Raw genomic sequence first — 17,314 nt, 5'->3', positions numbered from 1 at the left:
ACATGGGGCAAGGAGGACAGAGGAAAACAAGAGAGCGAAATCTGCAGGGCAAGTAGAGAAGTTAAGGGAGATAAAAAAAAACAACAACAACAACAACAAAAAAAAAATCCACTTCAGCCTGCCTGAAGATTTAAAACGTACACATCATTCATCATTACTGCTACAGGAGCTAATGATTTTATATTAACAAAAACATTTCTCCTTGCTGAATATAATAAAAAGGGACACTGGTAAGGCCGATAACCCCCTTTGGTCCTTGGTGCTGTTTCCCCTGTGAGTAAATAAAGTCCTCATACTGGTGCAGCCCACATAACTGATACACAGGTGGATGTAATCTAAGCAGTGACATGCTATGTTTTATACCCTTCAGATTTTGGATACTGGGGAGTTTTTTGTTTGTTTGTTTTTTAAGCAAAGAAATCAATTCTGTTTCTTGGCATGTGTCCTGAGGGGAATAAAATGGAAAGGACAACTGCCCTTTATAATCCCCCATGCTCAAAAATGTTGTGTTACATCTGATAAACAAGGATCCTGCCTGAGAAAGAGGACAGAGGACCATAATGTCAACAAGACTTTATCTCTGATTCTTCCCTCACAGCCTCCCCACTGGCACTGAAGATTATGAGTGAAGCTATGAAACTTATGGGCTACTTTTCCTGTGAGAATACTTCTGTGTGGGACACAATTTTTCAAACTACATGGCAGATAGATATGCTTTAATTAGAAAGGGTCTGTGTGATGTGTGGTGAACAAACCACATTTGTCATGTGCTGATGTCGAGGATGTGCACACAGTCGAGGTTATTGCACATATTGTGACAGACTGCAGATGTGACACCCACAGGAAAAATCCTAAAGATACGGCAGCAAAAATCGATACGTTAATTAAACCACAGGGAGAAATCTATGTTTATTCACTGTAGACTGACTCTACCCACAAGTACTTCCTGGATACTAAGGGAGGTTTGCTGCTGACAATATTAATTAACAGATATTTTACCTTATTTTTGAAATTCAAGTTGAAGGTGTAAATTTAAAATTTTTTTTTGGCAAACTCAACATTTAAAGTTCAGAGTTTTACTGCTGTATTTGTCACCCACTAACATTTTAGATTACAGTTCGGCTTCTGTACAACTTGTCACCTCATACAGGTGTTTGCCACGCTACATAATATATTCAGATACAACTTGTCCAAACTCCTTCCTAACTTTGATACAAGACACATTTCTAATTATCCACATCTCTTTCTGCGACATAATTCTCAGTGTTAACAGTTGGGAGAGGTTTGCCAAGTAAACAGATAATTGCTGTCATTTGTATCATGAAAATACGATGAGACATGGGTTCAACAGGTAAGGGACATTATAAAAATAAATAAATTAAATAAGGGGCAAAAGAAAAATATAAATATTCCAGCTCATGAAAGACTGTACGCAGATTTCAAACATGATTTTTTAAAAATAGGTGTTCACATTCCCTACGCGATAAAAATACAGTTACTCATGCATACAGGAGCAAACTGTAAAATGTACATTTTCTCTGCTTTGGTCAATATTAATATTGTTAATGATGCTGCTAATGTTATCCTGTATTCATGGTAAGGTTCATGAAGTCAAAGCTCCAAAAAAGAGATACTTCTGTCTTAAATATCTGTTTCCAACTTTATATATTGCATTGAATGAACATGCCACACTATGTGTGAGTGTGTACGAGTGTGAGACAGAGAGAGGGAGATGAAAGAGGACACTGAGAAGGAAAGACAAAAGGACTGAGTGAGAGTAAATGAGATAGCTCTTAATTACCGCCTGCGTTTCTGTATGATGTCAATAGGCCTGTTGACAGCACACGGTGATCCCCATATGTTCCCACTCCGCACAGTGATACTCCGTTCCACAGAGTAACAGAACCCACAGTTCGTCGGCACACTCATGTTTCTTTAGCCTACTCTCTGTAACTCGTCCTCACCCTCCTCTTCTTGGCCGCTCCGCTGTTCTCTCTGTCTTGGTTCTCCTCAGCATGTGGCCCCTCTCATCCCTGTGAAACCCAGCCCGTTTCCTCGTCTGTCTCGCTCTGTCGGGCTGTCCAGCTCTCCACGGCTTCCCAGGAGTTCTCATTACCTCTGGCAGGACTGGCCGCCAGCTCTAGGACCAGTGACTTCAGCGCAGAGACAAGATGACCGGGGCAAATCAATACATGCTACTGTGTGCTGGTGAAAATCTGCCTTCCTGTTGTAGATATATCTACATTTGGAGTGTATTTCTTCCCGAGACGTGAATTCCTCTTGTAAGCTGCCTGTATGTCTGCCTTGTTGGCTGTAAAAAAAAAAAAAAAAAAAAAAGAATCTTTTCATCACTCCCAGAAGAGCTCCATTAATCGGCCCCCCTTGTCTTTGCTCCTGGTCTAAATGTGTGCTGCCCTCTCCCCCCTCTCTCTCTCCCACAGTTGCTCCTCTTCTGTTACTCTCTCTGCTTCCTCCTCTCCCCTCTTGCTGCTACACCTTTAATCATAGAACAAACAGATCTTTCCTTTCACGGCGCAAACTTGCTCCCCTGCTCCGGTCTGTCACAGCAGCTCTGTGCTCTGTATGCGTTTTTTTCCTGAGCGCCCCACAGAATGTACACGGAGCTGTATAAGATATGCGTGTGTGTGTGTGTGTGTGTGCATGTGAGCAACTGAGTGTGTACGTCAGTGAGCAGTGAGTATAGGCATGGGACTGAGCAAGTGTCTGTGTGTGTGTGTGTGTGTGTGTTTGTGTGTGTGTGCACATCACACAGAAGGGGGAACAAGTTTCAGAGTGAGGTCAGAGCTGAGAAAGGGGGCAGGATCAGAGCCAGATTCATTCCTGCCTTCTCCAAATGTTTAAGCAATTTTAACTCCTCCCTTCTCTCTCTCTCTCTCTCTCTCACACACACACACACACACACAGAGCTGTAATACAATTGCAGGACAGCACTCTCTCTGCAGAAAGAGTGCCATTATCCTTTCCAGATGGAGTGTGTATTCATTCATGTGCGTATGTGTGTGTCAAGCATGTCTTGTCTATGCTAGGTAAAGAGATTGATGACAGGATGAGTATGATAAGGTATTATAGTAAGTAGCTCTTGGGACACAGCTTGCTGAGAATGAAGAACATGTATGCACGCACACACACACACACACACACACACACAGATGTACACACATGCTTGCTCATATACAGTATGCACTCACACACAGGCTTAGGCACCAGCATGCAAGGTCACCCGTGGCCTGGGGCAATGTATTTTTGAAGACCAGAAATGTGAAAAGTAAATATGAAACCCTAGCTGGTCGACCTTCTGTATGCTTCATATGAAAACTTAGACGGGAAATATTTGAGATCAGCAAAATGAGTCAGGAGTAACAAATCTACAGGCTACGTTCCCAGAGCGAGATTAAGCCTTGCAATGGATTTGTAGTACAAAACATTTTGTAAGATTTCATCAGAATAAGCCGTGAGTAAACGCGTCTTCGGCTTCTTGAAGCGGGGTTAGTGTCTGACAGCACAGCAGGTGCTCCGCTGTCACCAAGTTCATGGGAAAATTTTTCATATTCTGACTGTACTATAAAACTAGAACTGAGCTTTGTATGCATTGGAACGAGTAACATTTTCTCCAATCACAGCTGAGCAACCAGGACTGGACTGTTGGGATTCTACTAATGGTGAAGTCATTTTCATTGAACTGTAATACAAGAGGATATTCAGTATATGACGAGTTTAATGGCTGTTGTTTGTCTGATTACCCAAAAGCAAAGATATTCTAAAAAGTGTAACAGTTGAATGCATTTAACGCTGTTTTTATCAGCTCGAGCGTAAGCTACTATTATTAGCATGCCTGGCTGAGTTAGTGACCATGACCTCGAAGGCCACAGAGCACTTAGTTTGTTAATTGTTCTGTATGTCTATAAATGACCTCAGCAACTTTGTAATTTCAATTTCATTTTCTATTATATTCAGTTTTTACGGTGACTCTGTAACATCTGTCCGGGGACTAAAGATGAAAAATAGCCTCTTGGCTAACTCCGGCACATTTACAGCAATGTTTATTAATGTGCACCGTGTTCAATGAACAAACAAATAAATTTTTTTACAGGTTATATATATATATGCTTTTTTTTTCAAAGGCCTGTTTGCTGTAAAGCTTTTCCCTGTGGTGCAGAAGCTAGTGCAATCCAGTTGTTGCTTATTTAAGAAACTGGAGATGGCAGTATTACTGTGGTGGCCACGGTTTAACTCCGACTCTTGGGTAGGACTGATTTCCCAACAAGCTTGGCTGCTATTGTAAACCACATTACTATGTGTACTGTGCATGTAAGAAAGTAAGAAAGAAAGATTGACAGGCGTAACAGGGTTTGATAAATGATCAGTTGGTCTCCAGCTACACACACACACACACACACACACACACACACAAATCAAAAATCTCCATAAATGGACTTTAAGCTACATACTGCAGCTTGACATGGTTCAATTAAGTGGGCCAATCAATCAATGGCATCGCCTCATCACCATGGAATTCACAAGCATCAAGCATAGACACAACTATAGGTAAGGATGGAAAAGGAAAAGAATGAGTGACCATATACCAAAGCCTGAATAAGTATCTTTAATATGAACCAGGCCCCTTTTTACAGGCCAGATTTTTTTAAATGTTTCGCAGAGCCCGTGCATACAAAGGCCTTATTACCCCTAAGTGAAACATTGGCTTATAGTTTTTGTATGTTATGGTTTAATTTTTCAACATTATACTTGTACCAAACGTAGTTCATATAATATTTTAATATAACACAAAGTTTCTGTGGCTGCATAAGATATGCATGTCAGGAAAAAATGCCATTTAAGGAAATCTTAAAAGGTGCACACAATAAGGGCCAATCATAACCGCAAACCAAACCGACCTGCAATAGTGCTGTAGGTTATGGCTTTCTGGAGAATTCAGCAACAACAGATCATAAATTAAACGACACAGCTACAGTGAGTTAAATGATAGCTATTTGGGTTTAATGGGACTGACTGTGCAGGGGCATAATCATAATCAGATCCCTCGTGGGCTGATAAAGTTAAACCAGACATGATGAGTATTAATATTGCACAGTCGCCCAGTTTGGTTAGTTTCCTAACTCTGTATTCAAACTTATATTATTTCAATACCAATAGCTTGCAACCAGGCTTCTGATTTTTAAAACTGTAAGATTTATCCCATCTGAGATGAACAATGTCCTGATACAGGCTGGAAGAAGGGATATTATGGTTTAAGACTTTACAACGTGCTGCATTTTCACAAGTTTTATGACAGGAAAATAGTTTTCATGTGCTGTTAGAGGAATAAAATACTTAAACAGCACCTTTTAAGAACAGTGCTCCATGTTAGACACACTCGCTCTCTTTAACACACACACACACACAGGTTGGCAGTATACCAGAGGATTTTATAATGTTCCATGTATCTGCGTCACCGTGGTGGAAGAGAGTGGACGTTTGAAGAAAGACAGACATTAAATGTTTGCTTCTGCACAGTATCGTCACATCTCATCTTAAGACAGTCGCGCTGTGGAGCACTGGATGCCCAGGATGAAACAATGTAGCGAGGTAATCTCTTAAAACCCATAAAATAGCAAGACATCATAAATTGTGGCTGACCCTTCAGTTGTGGGTTTAATAGTCCATTATTTGGAAAGGGGCCTCATGATATCATGTGTTGGCTTCATGGAGGCATGGTGAGAATTCCTGGATAACAAGCTGTTTTGAAGTTAGTGAACAGCACTGTGTGTCAGAGTTGTTGCTTGTCAGTATGTGTGGCTTGTTTGTAAAGCTAGCTGACACTGATTAATTTCCACTCCACACTGTAACAGTATAATCAGGACATTTACTTGAAAAGAACACAATTGACTGCACTTTTGTGGGTCCTTCAAATATTACAGTTGTTAATAGTGCATGCCAGAACTGAATTTCTATGTGGCCAAATAAAAAATGGGGATCAATACTAGTTGACTTGTGCCTAAAAAAATACTCAGAGGGTGAAGAAACAAGCCAAGAACAACTTATTACACCTAAAATATTAAATTTTTCAATCAATATATCAATCATCAATTTATCACAAAGAATAAACTGTTTGAGGTCTTTGGAAACTCTGGTTTCTCCAAAAGGACTTTGAATGACTTTCTTTTTCAACAGCACTAAATGGCACAACGTGAGTTTGTTTGTAAGTACACAGTGTTGGGTACGGCAGAGTTCAAGAGGTTAAAAAAGCAGCTGCGGAACACACACACACACAAACACACTAATAACACATACACACATTAACATACATATGAGCTGGGCTGCCCATTTCTCCTATAGTTTCCTACATATGTTCGTTACCAAGGGATTAATTTCTCCAACAATAACTTCAAGTAGCAATATTATTATTATTACACATCAAAGAAAGGTAAGTTCACTGGAAATGCTGGAAAAGTAGGCTTACCGAGGGCTACATCTTTAAAAGCACACAAACACAAGACGACTAAAAGTGGTTTCCACTGTGCAGGAGAAGCGCAAACAAACCAAACCTAATTTTTCCTTGACACGAATGTCATTAAAAATACTGTGCACATAACAAAGCACCAGCACCAGGTGTCAGCGTGTGGCCGCTGCCTGCAGCCTATATTTATCTGAGCCACTGTGATGTCAAACGTTATGTTCCAGCATGTGCTGTAGTAAAGGCTATCAGTGTGCCACCTCGTGATTCATTAGGCTGCCATCTGCTAGCATGACGATGGGGTTTGGGGCTCGTCTGATTTGGGAACTGGATGGATGACAGACTTGTAAGCACACATGCAAACACAGCCGGGCCCCATGCACACACAAACTCCTGCACGTATTTGTGCATGCATGCACCCACATGCATGCAGGTGCTAACACACAGAGCCCCAAAAAAGGTCAGAACATAATCACAAGGTCATTTACTGCACACATGCACATGTACTAGCACACACGCTCAAAGGCACACGTTCAGATGCGCTCATGTCTGTGAGTTCACCTTTGGTGGCAGGTTTTTAGGAAATACAAATGTTCTTTCTGAGCATGTGTGTAGCCAAGTGTCTATGTTCATCAGTGTCCCACCAAAAGAAAAAAACAAAAACAACTTTAGCTGAAGAGCACATCGACATTTATACCTTGCAGGAAGTTCATTCTGCAAAACACTGCTAAAAATCAATAATTATTGGAGGTGAACTGAGTGTCTAATTTAGCAAATAATTATTGCTGTTATTACTATTAATTAAAATAAATTCAACTTTCTGCATAAATTTAAAAACAATATGCCAGACATGTTATTAACATTTATTTGCACTGTATTGGTATTTTTGTTGTTTGAATTAAAGATCTGTCACAAATACAAAACACAAATAGCCACCGACAGCACTGTGCTCAGACCAGTGCCTTAAAATAGCTTACAAAAACAGAAAGAGGCAGGAACCTCAAGAAGAGCTAGATCCTGTGCATACAGAGCAGACAGAAGTAGCAGCAGCACCAACAGAACACAAATCAATCATTAAGTACACAAAGGTCAGTAAAGGTGAAGTGCAGTGTTAAGGTAATGTTAATCAGTTACACTGGAATAGAGTCAATCGTCGCATGGTCAATGCAAATGTAGAGAGTGTCCTTTGTGAAACATGGCCAACAGCCTAAAAACAAAGTTACAACCGAACAAACCAATTCATTGTTTGGTTTTCTAACCACCACTTGGTGAGAAGAGGTCATCCTCCTGCAACAGTTTCAGAGCATAACCTCGTCAGTTTCTCCCTCTAGTGGTTACAAAGAACAGCTGCTCTACTGCCGGGCTGATACAACAGAGGTTCTTCCTCCATTCTCAACCAACATATTCATCAATAAGGAAGCGCAATATTTTGTGAATTACAAATTTACAGAATAACAGATCAGACTTCGACTCATGACAATCCCACGCCTGCTGCTACTCATAACTAAGATAGCAGATTTCCCCTCAGAATACAGAACATTTGGAGGAAAATCTGTTTGTGTCACTGACTTTGTGTTTATAATCTTTCTTATCTTTTCATCTCTGTCATTTTAGACAGAGACTAACTTTGAATACAGGAGAGAGAGTTTTTGTGTCTTCTCACAGTGTGAGGGGGAATTACAGTAGAGCTGCTCATTTTGAATGTCAGCAGTATTAAAGCTGTGTCTGCTGCTGCTGCAGCCTCAGGAATCGATGAGTCTCTGGAGGCGATTGGGGAAATCAGTCATGCTGAAACTATGGAGTACAGCAGTGACGCACACAGCACCCAGCCCGCCATAGCCACACAGGCCCTATTGACTAATCTTGGTGTGCGTTGGGGAGGAGTGTTGTGCGTATGTGTGGGGGGTCTGGGGTCAGGGTGGGGGTGGGGGTGGGGGCTGGCGGCTATATTCAGACCTCTGACATTGACACTGTTGCTCTCTGGTAGGGTGGCCTCACTTCACGCCTTTTTTTTGTCATTATTCTTTCAGTCACAATCACTTTCTGTCCCTTTTTTGTCTATTTCAGAACTATTTTTTTTACTCTTTCCACCCTGCTGGCCCGGTCTTTCTGTCTAACGCTCTCCTTCCACTCATTATCTCTGTACTAAAAGTAGCGTTATCTCAACACGTCCTCTCTATCACTTCTTCAGCGCCCTCTCATCTGTGGTGTTGACCTTTTTGTCTGAATTATCTCTTTTTCCCAGTCAGTGGTCTTTTTCGTCTGTCGCTCTTGCCTTCACCTCACTCTTCCCATAATTCTCTACTTGAGTTAACGGCTGACTTTAGTTGATTGTTACAGCAGTATCTACTATCTGCTCATGATACCGACTGAGAAGTCTCATCTTAAACCATGTATCGCTGAATGTGGCAGTGTAAATAAAAAGCGTTGCTGAAAAGGTTACCAGGAGTGTGTGTGTGTGTGTGTGTGTGTGTGTGTGTGTGTGTGTGTGTGTAAGTCATAGGGTACGATGAATGGTGCCCTGGTACTGTTAGTACAAGTGAGGATTAGAGCTGTCTCTATTGTGATGGACACATCTGGATAACAACAGATTGCTTTGTCTCAGGGTGTGTACGTATGTGTGTGTGGGCTGCATGAAGGCAAAGAAAATTATTCATTTGAAAAAATGTAACTACTCCCATAATTAATTTAAGTACCACAAAACAAATGAGTGAACTTCAGTGAGTTTAAACTGCCAAAAGTGACTCCACTTCAGTTCAGATTTTTTTTTTTTTTTTTTTTTTTGGGATGAACAAATCAGGTAATAACAGAATCGAGGCTTGTTCTGTTCCCTGCTGCACTTCTGGCTGTGGTCTAAAATCTCCTCCTTTGATCTCCTCATATGATCCAAAGAGGCTCACGGCTGGAGGAGTTCGGATGACACTCGCGAGGCACATGCCTTATGCCCAGAGTGCAGAAAAGTTTGCCAGTCCGCACATTGCACATCCCACCAGAGCTCTGACATGTTTTTTTTTTCTTTTAGTGCAAGAAAAGCTTCTTTATGAATCTGTGCAGATTAATTCTGATGATGCATCTCTGATTATGAGCACAATGGAGTCCTGTTGGCCAACAAATTAATATACTTGTAAAAATGTGTGTGTATACTCCTATGCTGCTGAGTACTCTTTTGTTCCATATGTTGAGTCCCTGTTCTGGGTCTCTTTAACTTGGGTAATATTGTGTCCTGCAGGGATCCCATGATAGTATGTTATCTGAATCTGGCCCGTTGATCACACAGCTGTATCAATTTCCTGCTACAATCATGTCAGTCAGTCACATCAGCTCATGTGTCAACAAGGGGGCCCGTTACCGCCATTTAAACATGGAAGTCAGTTTATTTGATTATTGTTTTGTATCTCTCTCTGTTTTGTATCCTATGGAACAAGATGAAACCCACCCCATCTGCCGCTCTCATTGATCACACCATGTAAAACACAATGTGGGCCCATGGACCCTAAGGAGGGACATCAGTGGACAGAGCCATTGATCCACCATGCCCCCTCCAAACGCCTGGTAACACCAATATCAACAGCCACTGGCTTCAACACAGTCTATATCAAATTATGTGGCAGACAAGTTAATCCAGAGTTTTAAACAAGACACAGGTACAGACTCAACACCGCTACAACAAAATAGTCTAACAATAACCTGTCGAGACAATCATTTCCAGATTTCAATGTGTCCTGCCATATGTTAACTGTTATATTTTTGATAAACTAAATTGTTCTCTGAAACAGGGGCTAGAAATCACATCACATCTGCCAAATGCCTTGACAGTCACAACGATTGACATAAAACCAGCAGATACAAGCCAAAACAACCCACTATCACTTATGCTGCATCATAAGACTGACAGTATTTTCCAGATATGCAAACTAATGAAATCAACACATGCATTATGTTTCCTTCACTGTACGTGAACAACTGTAATCACATTCCCACAGAACAGTACGTACCCAATGCATGAGTGTCTGCGCGTGGAGAAGTTGCTGTGCATTTTCCTTGAAAAGCGAGAGTCTTTGTTCATCATTATATTGGCAGATTTAAAAAAAAAAAAAAAAAAAAAAAAAAGTTAGACTGGATTCACAGAAGCATCAAAATCGCAGCTTTGGGAGGTGAAGAATAAACAATGTGAATTTCGGTGTTGCTATCAAAAAAACCCATGCTGTCAAGAATCAAAAAGCAAAACTGTCCCACTCTCTGCGGTCACAAGTTATGATACTGGGAGAAAAATCCCTTTGAGAGGACGATGCTGGAAAAACAGGTCCAAGAATGACAGATGCAAAACAACATCAATATTCAAAACAGCAAAACAAGAGTCTCAGCAACTGCACCAGGTAGGAGTGAGAACGTGAACACAACAGTGAGTCAGACCTGTTGGGTCCCCTCGTCTTATTAGATGAAACTTATTAGCGAGTAGCGATTTACTTCCAGCTCAGTGCAGAATCAATGGATCAAAGTGCATCAAGATGGAAATTCAATTTGCAGTTCCGCATTTTGTCCTGGCAAAAAGGATATGTCCATTTGTTTTTGTGGAAAAACAAGAACCCAAAAGTGTTAGTGCTCACAGAGAGACAGAAACTGTCTGTGTGTGTGTGTGTGTGTGTGTGTGTGTGTGAACAGCCTAAAGGCCAAAGGAAAAGCGTCTTGGCTGTTACAGACCTATCACAGAATGAGCTAACATATTATCTCACTGACAGTGGAAGTATGGGGCTGAATCAAATCAAGTGAAATTGAGGATGGTGTCAGCTGTCAGTTCTCCTTTCAGCTCACCACCACAGACACGCCAAGTTAAACTGCCCTCTTTGGTTCTTTTTCCACTCTCGTCGTACTCCTAAATAGGAAACAGCAAACTTGACTTCTTCCAAATGAGCTGCAAACTGGCAAAACTAAGTTCCTCAACAACAGGCCCCAGGTATCGGTCTTGAAAAAATGAACCTTGACACAGAGCTGTCCATTTGAAGGGACAGGGGTCGCCTCGGTGATTCTACACCATCAACACGCTCAGTTATTCTTAGTGGGAAAAAAGTGAGCTGGAAAGAGTGTTATAGTCCCATCAGATGCTCCCTGGGGTGGGCCGTCCCATGCAGGCCCTGTCAGCAGGCCACAACAGACTTCTGCTCGCTTTTCTCTTCTCTCCTGAGAGTGGTGGGACCAAACTCAGGCTTAAAACAACAAACAACAACACTATCTCCCCTGAGAGTGAGAGAGAGAAGGGGTGGAGTGTTGGACGGTTCAGAGAGAGAGAGAGAGAGAGAGAGAGAGCACAGAGAAAGGAATAAAGGAACAGCAGCCATTGCATGAGATAGTGGATCAGTATGAAGAGTCCCGGGGTCAGAGTAGCACTAACAGAATGGGAGTGTGTTACAAGGAAAACCCAAAGTTACTATTTGCTATATTGTAGTATTGCAAAGCCAAGTATGAGAGTCGTTACACCTCCTTTTCTCATGCAACCGGCCTGCCTTCATGCCAGCAGCTGCAACAGCATACTGGTCAATCAATACTTCAATACTGTGTTGCATGTGTGTGTGAGCTGTGTGGTTTTTAAACGGTGATTCAATTTTCCTTTGTGTTCTCTTGCCATGCCATAACATTATCTATCTGATTCACACAATATCCTGTTGCAGTGTTAAACAAATATTTGGTGTCACCAAGTGTGTGACTGTGAAAATACAGCTGAGAGCAGGTGACTATTGAAGGATTTAAAAATCTAATTTTACATAATGTGAAGGCGGAGCGCACACCAAGTGTCTGTTGCAACAGATCTGTCTATGTCAAGTTAAAATGTCTATGCCGGAGCTGGATGGAGGTACAGCTTCGTACTTACTCTGCTTGAAATGAAGTTCTAAAGTTACTGTGTGTGGCTGAACTTTTTAAACTATTAATCTGCCAACAGTATGTAGTCCAACTTTAGCATAAGGTGCCTACAATATTTCTCAACAAAGCCCTGGCAAGATAACCTTTGAAAGCATCTCTCCATCTAAAATGTTTGAGCCGCCACAGAGCCAAACTCCAGCTAGAGGACAGTGCCACTTTACTCCAATGTGACCGATCACAGGAACAGAAGCAAATCTTCCTGACAGCCTTTCTGCCCACAATTCACAACACAGCAGCCTCTAGTGGAAACAAACAGGAAATGTCATTTCAACATGCATCCAGTGAGTGAGTCCATCCTTTTTCTGTTTGTTTGTTTTACACAGACACTGATCATAGTTCTTCAGGCTCATTAGTTATTATCATTACTATGACATGATAAGAAAAGAAACATTTAATTATTGTGGTAAAACATATATTGCAGTACATGCATAAATTACAGCGATAATTATCCTGTTTGTTTATGATGTGTCAGCCCAGAATATGTCCTGAGTCAATCAATGAACGGCGTAATGGAAAAAAGTCACCCCTGACTCACACTAGACTTGACATAGTAGAGTGATTTTCACAAAATGCTTTTCACCAAAAACTCCACTGGACATGGTGTCTGAGGAGTGGAAAAAGAGTTTTCATCAACTTAGACACAAAGTGAAAATAACTATGCGGGTATGTTCTATATTTGAGCCGCCTGCGACATTTATTTTCCGCTGGATCCCAGTTTGTTTAATTCTTCCTCCTTGCCAGCCATCCTGCTATAATTCATCCCTTACCATTAATTTCAGCTCTGACATTATGGGACACTGCACATACCCTGCAGAGGGATATGTCCAGTGGTCTGACCTCAGAGCTGTATGATATAAAAACTCTGACATTCCTGATTGAGCATTGAAATCCTCTTGACTAAACTCTCTGCCCCTTGTATTTAGATTTTCAACAGACACAATGAAATTAATGAAACAGCTTGACTGGAGAGTTAGATTAAACCTTGGAAAATAAAGAGGCCAGCTGTCTCAAGAACAAGACCATTAAATGCCTGGGGGAAACTGACCTCCTCTTCCACGCTTCCTCATACATGTTTATGAAAGCTGAATGAACTTGTCAAGAGTTTTTTTCAGTTTTCTAGTAAGCACTGGCATCTTTAGGGATGTCCAATATTCTTTTCGTACCAATAAAAGTAATGCAGAGCTTTGTAGCACTAGCGGGAGTTTCCCCCGGGCTTTTAATTTTCTTTCATGGGGGAAATTGTTATATTCCAGCACTGTATCAAGTTGTTACCAGCCTTGCAATGCTTGGTATCTACGTTTGAATGTGTACATGTTGAGGAGTGAAGGACACTGACACTCCAAAAAGGACATAGGAACATATGCATAAAAATAGATCTTTACAGTACTACACGATACACTCAACAATGAGCAGATTTCTGTGGAGACCTACGGAAATACACAGAAATACACTCTGTGCTGGAAGTAAAAAGAACAAATATCTACCCTGTTTGTACATCCATATTATACACGTGTTTATTCTTCCATGTCTAAGACGTAAAGGTCAAGTACTGCTTAATTGGTCATACCTTAGCTTGGCGTCGTTAACCATGTAAATGTTTAATTTGCATTTGAATTGAGGATTGAGACAGATGCAATGGCTCATAAAACTAAACCAGTACCTGCGTCAGCACAGAACTGGCTGGGCTGGTAAGACAGCTGCAAGTTAAGGGCATGACAACAGCAGAAAATAAAAAAAATGAATGAAAAATGTTTGAAGTTCTGGCAAGAGGTGTATTTCATTGTTGTGAAGCTACTAAAAGAGGTCATTTTGTCGATGACAGACTTAGGCACGTGCTTCACAAACACACAGAACAATAAACTGCCGATCTGGTGATGCTGAGCTGTGTTTGCATAGATGATGCTGCTCTGTCTGAAAAAAAAAACAGGGACAAAGATCTGGAAAAACACACAACTGTAGGAAATTAAGCATAAAACGAATTTGAAATCCCTTCCTTAAGAAAAAAACGAACAGATTTGTTCTTTACAGAAAAAAAACTAGGCAAATAATTAACTAAAGCCTTTAATAATCAAGTAAAATGCAAAAACCAAGCACAATGCTAATACGGCCACAGGCGGGAGTATTTAAAAAAATATCAGTTCCATGTATAGAGCATGAAACCTTTAAAATCTTGACATTAGGAGGATTTTATTCAGCAGAATGTCCCTGAAACAAGAGCTGATTTCATATGTAAACGGGTGCTGCCTTCACAGAAATAAACCAAAACACATTTCACGTCTGCAGCTGATAAGAGTGACTACTTCACTTCAACAACACAAACCCTTCCACTGAAACATTCATCAGTCAGGAGCATGCTAACAAATATAGTTGTGTTTGGATTATTGATGTTCGAAATTCAATTTGTATGTACAGGTTTTTTGGCTCATCTGCTGGCACAGATAGCTGCAAATTAAATGCTGACCAAAGCAGCTTCATGCAGGTGCAGAAACGAAAAGTGATAATCACTTTTGCGGTTGAATTGAAATGATATGAGATAATGTTACGAGTGGAACAGCTCCTTGGACTTATGGCCTCTACCTGGGCGTGTGGGCAAGCGTGAAGCGGCGCCTCTGCAGGTTGATGCTGCGGTTCATCAGCAGCTTTCTGAAGAGCAATGGGGAGTTTCGAGGAGACCCACGAGGAGAATCTTTGGGGGAGATCTTCGGGGATCCTCCTGGTGAGCCAGCTTTCGATCTGGGCATGAGCTGAATGATTGGCAGCTTCGTCAGCCTTTGTCCCTGCAGCCTTTCCTCCACCTCAGACTGCTCCTCCTCAGAGCTCTCAGTGCACAGGTCACTCATAGCAGAGGACGCTCAGGCAATTGGAGATTAGTTCCTTTGATTGCTCTGCCTTTGGTAATATTGATCCAATATATATATATATATATATTTTTTTTTTTTCAACTCTGGTTTCTCAAAAAACTTTTTTGTGACAGAACATATACTGGTGATCCGTCTTGCTTTTCCAAATCCAGGTGAAGCTAGTCCAGTCCTTCCTTCCTCACCCTTGAACAAAACCAGGACCTGTTCTTGTTCACTCCCAAAAGTCTCTTGTTAATACTGCTTTAAACATCCAAAAAAGGAAACAAAAACTCTCCAAAAAGTTAAACCAAATGACCTCTCTTGGATACCTTTTTATCTTTATTGGCTATCTACTGAATCCTTTACTTGTCTCTTCCTAAAGAACATGCTGACTGCCGTGTTAGGCAATAGAGTGAAACATTAGTGTTGATGAACCTTCTCTGCCTCCCTCCTGCTCCCAGGCTTTGTTTACATTAGTGCTAGGCCTTCCCTCTCTCCAACTAAATATGGCTGTCTGATATACAGGGAGGAGACACATGACATATTGCTTCCCTCTGCGTGTGTTTCTCTCTTTCCAGTTCTCCGCCTGCCCTCTTTGTTCATTCCTAATCTTAGGGAGCATATTGTTCATCAACTTCAGAATGTGCTCCGTAATTACTTCCTCTCTGAGTTCCTCCACTGTATAAACATTAAGCTGTTGCCTGGCTCGGCCCTCTAGCTCGGCTTTCGTACTCTCACTCCAAAAGACTTTGCATACTCAGGCTTTTCCCTTAGTCCCTGAGGCGCCATTTGCTGTGAAGTTGTCTATTTCCTCAGAGGCAGCCTCTCTGCCTTTCACATGCTCCGAACGTACCAGGAGAAGTCACATGAAGAGCCTCTGACTATAAAAAGCAGAGGTAGATAAAAGCTATAGAGAGCATGGGTGCTGTCACGATGGCGCTCTCTATCTGTGACCAGAGGCAACATCATCTTCACCCCACCCAATCTTTTTGTTTATTGCAGCAGAGTGAGAAGAGGTCCTGCTGTGGTTAAGGACTCGCAGCTAAACACCGGTGCTGTCTAACGTAGCTGAAATAACCTGGGGGGCTGGAACATCTGACACAGGACTGAACCTATGACCAACAGCTGGTAGGGGGATCAGGAAAAAAGATTCTTTGGTTGAGGGTTTTTTATGGATATATACTGATAGCTGGTGTACAGTATCTATTCTGGTATAACAGTACTGTATGAGTCCATAAACCAATTTTCAACAAGACTGAAAGATGAACATTTAACCTCAATTTTCAGGAGTACAAGCCAGAATGATCTTTACAGCTCATTCCACGGTCCCCTGGTGGCCATAAACCAGTTCATACTGCTTTAATCTTCACAAACATGGCCGGTTTTCATTTGTTTTCTAATTTTAGATTTATTATATTTCAGTCACTTTCTTTGACCTTGTGCCACATGCGGTCTTCGGCATTGTCTCTGAACCCCTTTGATATTATGTTGCCCTAATGCCCAGCAGTGAAGATGCTCTCCTCTCTTCCCAAAGCTCAACACATCAGAAGACGATCCTGGGCCAAAAACAAACCCTGGCCCTGAAGCGTATCATCATTTCAGTCATGTGGACAACAGAAGAGGTGAGGGCTGCCCAGTTCTCGGTTTCATTGAGAGAGGCCAGAACAGAATGTACATTCCTGTAGCGGAGCTTCCTGCAGGTCCTGAGAGGGGTTGATCAAGTCCAAGTGTAGCTGTCATAGTTCAGCAACGTGAGACAACATCTGTTTGTGTGTTACAAAATATTTCGCATTGCAAAAAGTAAGTCAAGTGGACAGCATCCTGAAGGCGCTGAAGAGACAGCTGAAAAGAAACTCTAATGGCTGACCAAAGATTGTGTTTCCACAGCTTTGGGTCTTGTGATTTTCTGAGGCCTCCACCTTCCTCCTGGATCCATCTCCTGAGTTTCTCCAAATAGTTTTACCCACAATCAGACACCAAAAGGGCTTGTTGACAACATCATGCTGAATCTAAACTGAATTATTCTCACAATATTTTCCCTCCAGTAAGAATAACATATTTCAAATGATGTTCTATGCACAAC

At 41.4% G+C, this 17,314-nt stretch overlaps 1 protein-coding gene across 8 annotated transcripts in view; it reads right to left on the bottom strand.

Annotated features, from left to right (window-relative positions):
- pde4ca (phosphodiesterase 4C, cAMP-specific a) overlaps nucleotides 1-17,314 on the bottom strand; it is a 43,930-nt gene that overhangs the window by 22,174 nt on the left and 4,442 nt on the right. For 3 of the 8 annotated variants that reach the window (XM_029525339.1, XM_029525342.1, XM_029525341.1), the window contains exon 1: nucleotides 14,969-15,305. The exons of 2 other annotated variants lie outside the window; for them this stretch is intronic. In XM_029525339.1, the coding sequence (XP_029381199.1) occupies nucleotides 14,969-15,231 (263 nt within the window). In that variant the 5' untranslated portion in view covers nucleotides 15,232-15,305. Of the gene's footprint in view, nucleotides 1-1,801; nucleotides 2,220-14,968; nucleotides 15,306-17,314 lie in introns of those variants that run through there. 3 more of the 8 variants (XM_029525343.1, XM_029525344.1, XM_029525345.1) reach the window with 3 other exon arrangements.

This window comes from Echeneis naucrates, chromosome 17 (assembly GCF_900963305.1).
Source record: "Echeneis naucrates chromosome 17, fEcheNa1.1, whole genome shotgun sequence".
Taxonomy (NCBI): domain Eukaryota; kingdom Metazoa; phylum Chordata; class Actinopteri; order Carangiformes; family Echeneidae; genus Echeneis; species Echeneis naucrates.
This window is presented reverse-complemented; position numbering and strand designations above follow the sequence as displayed.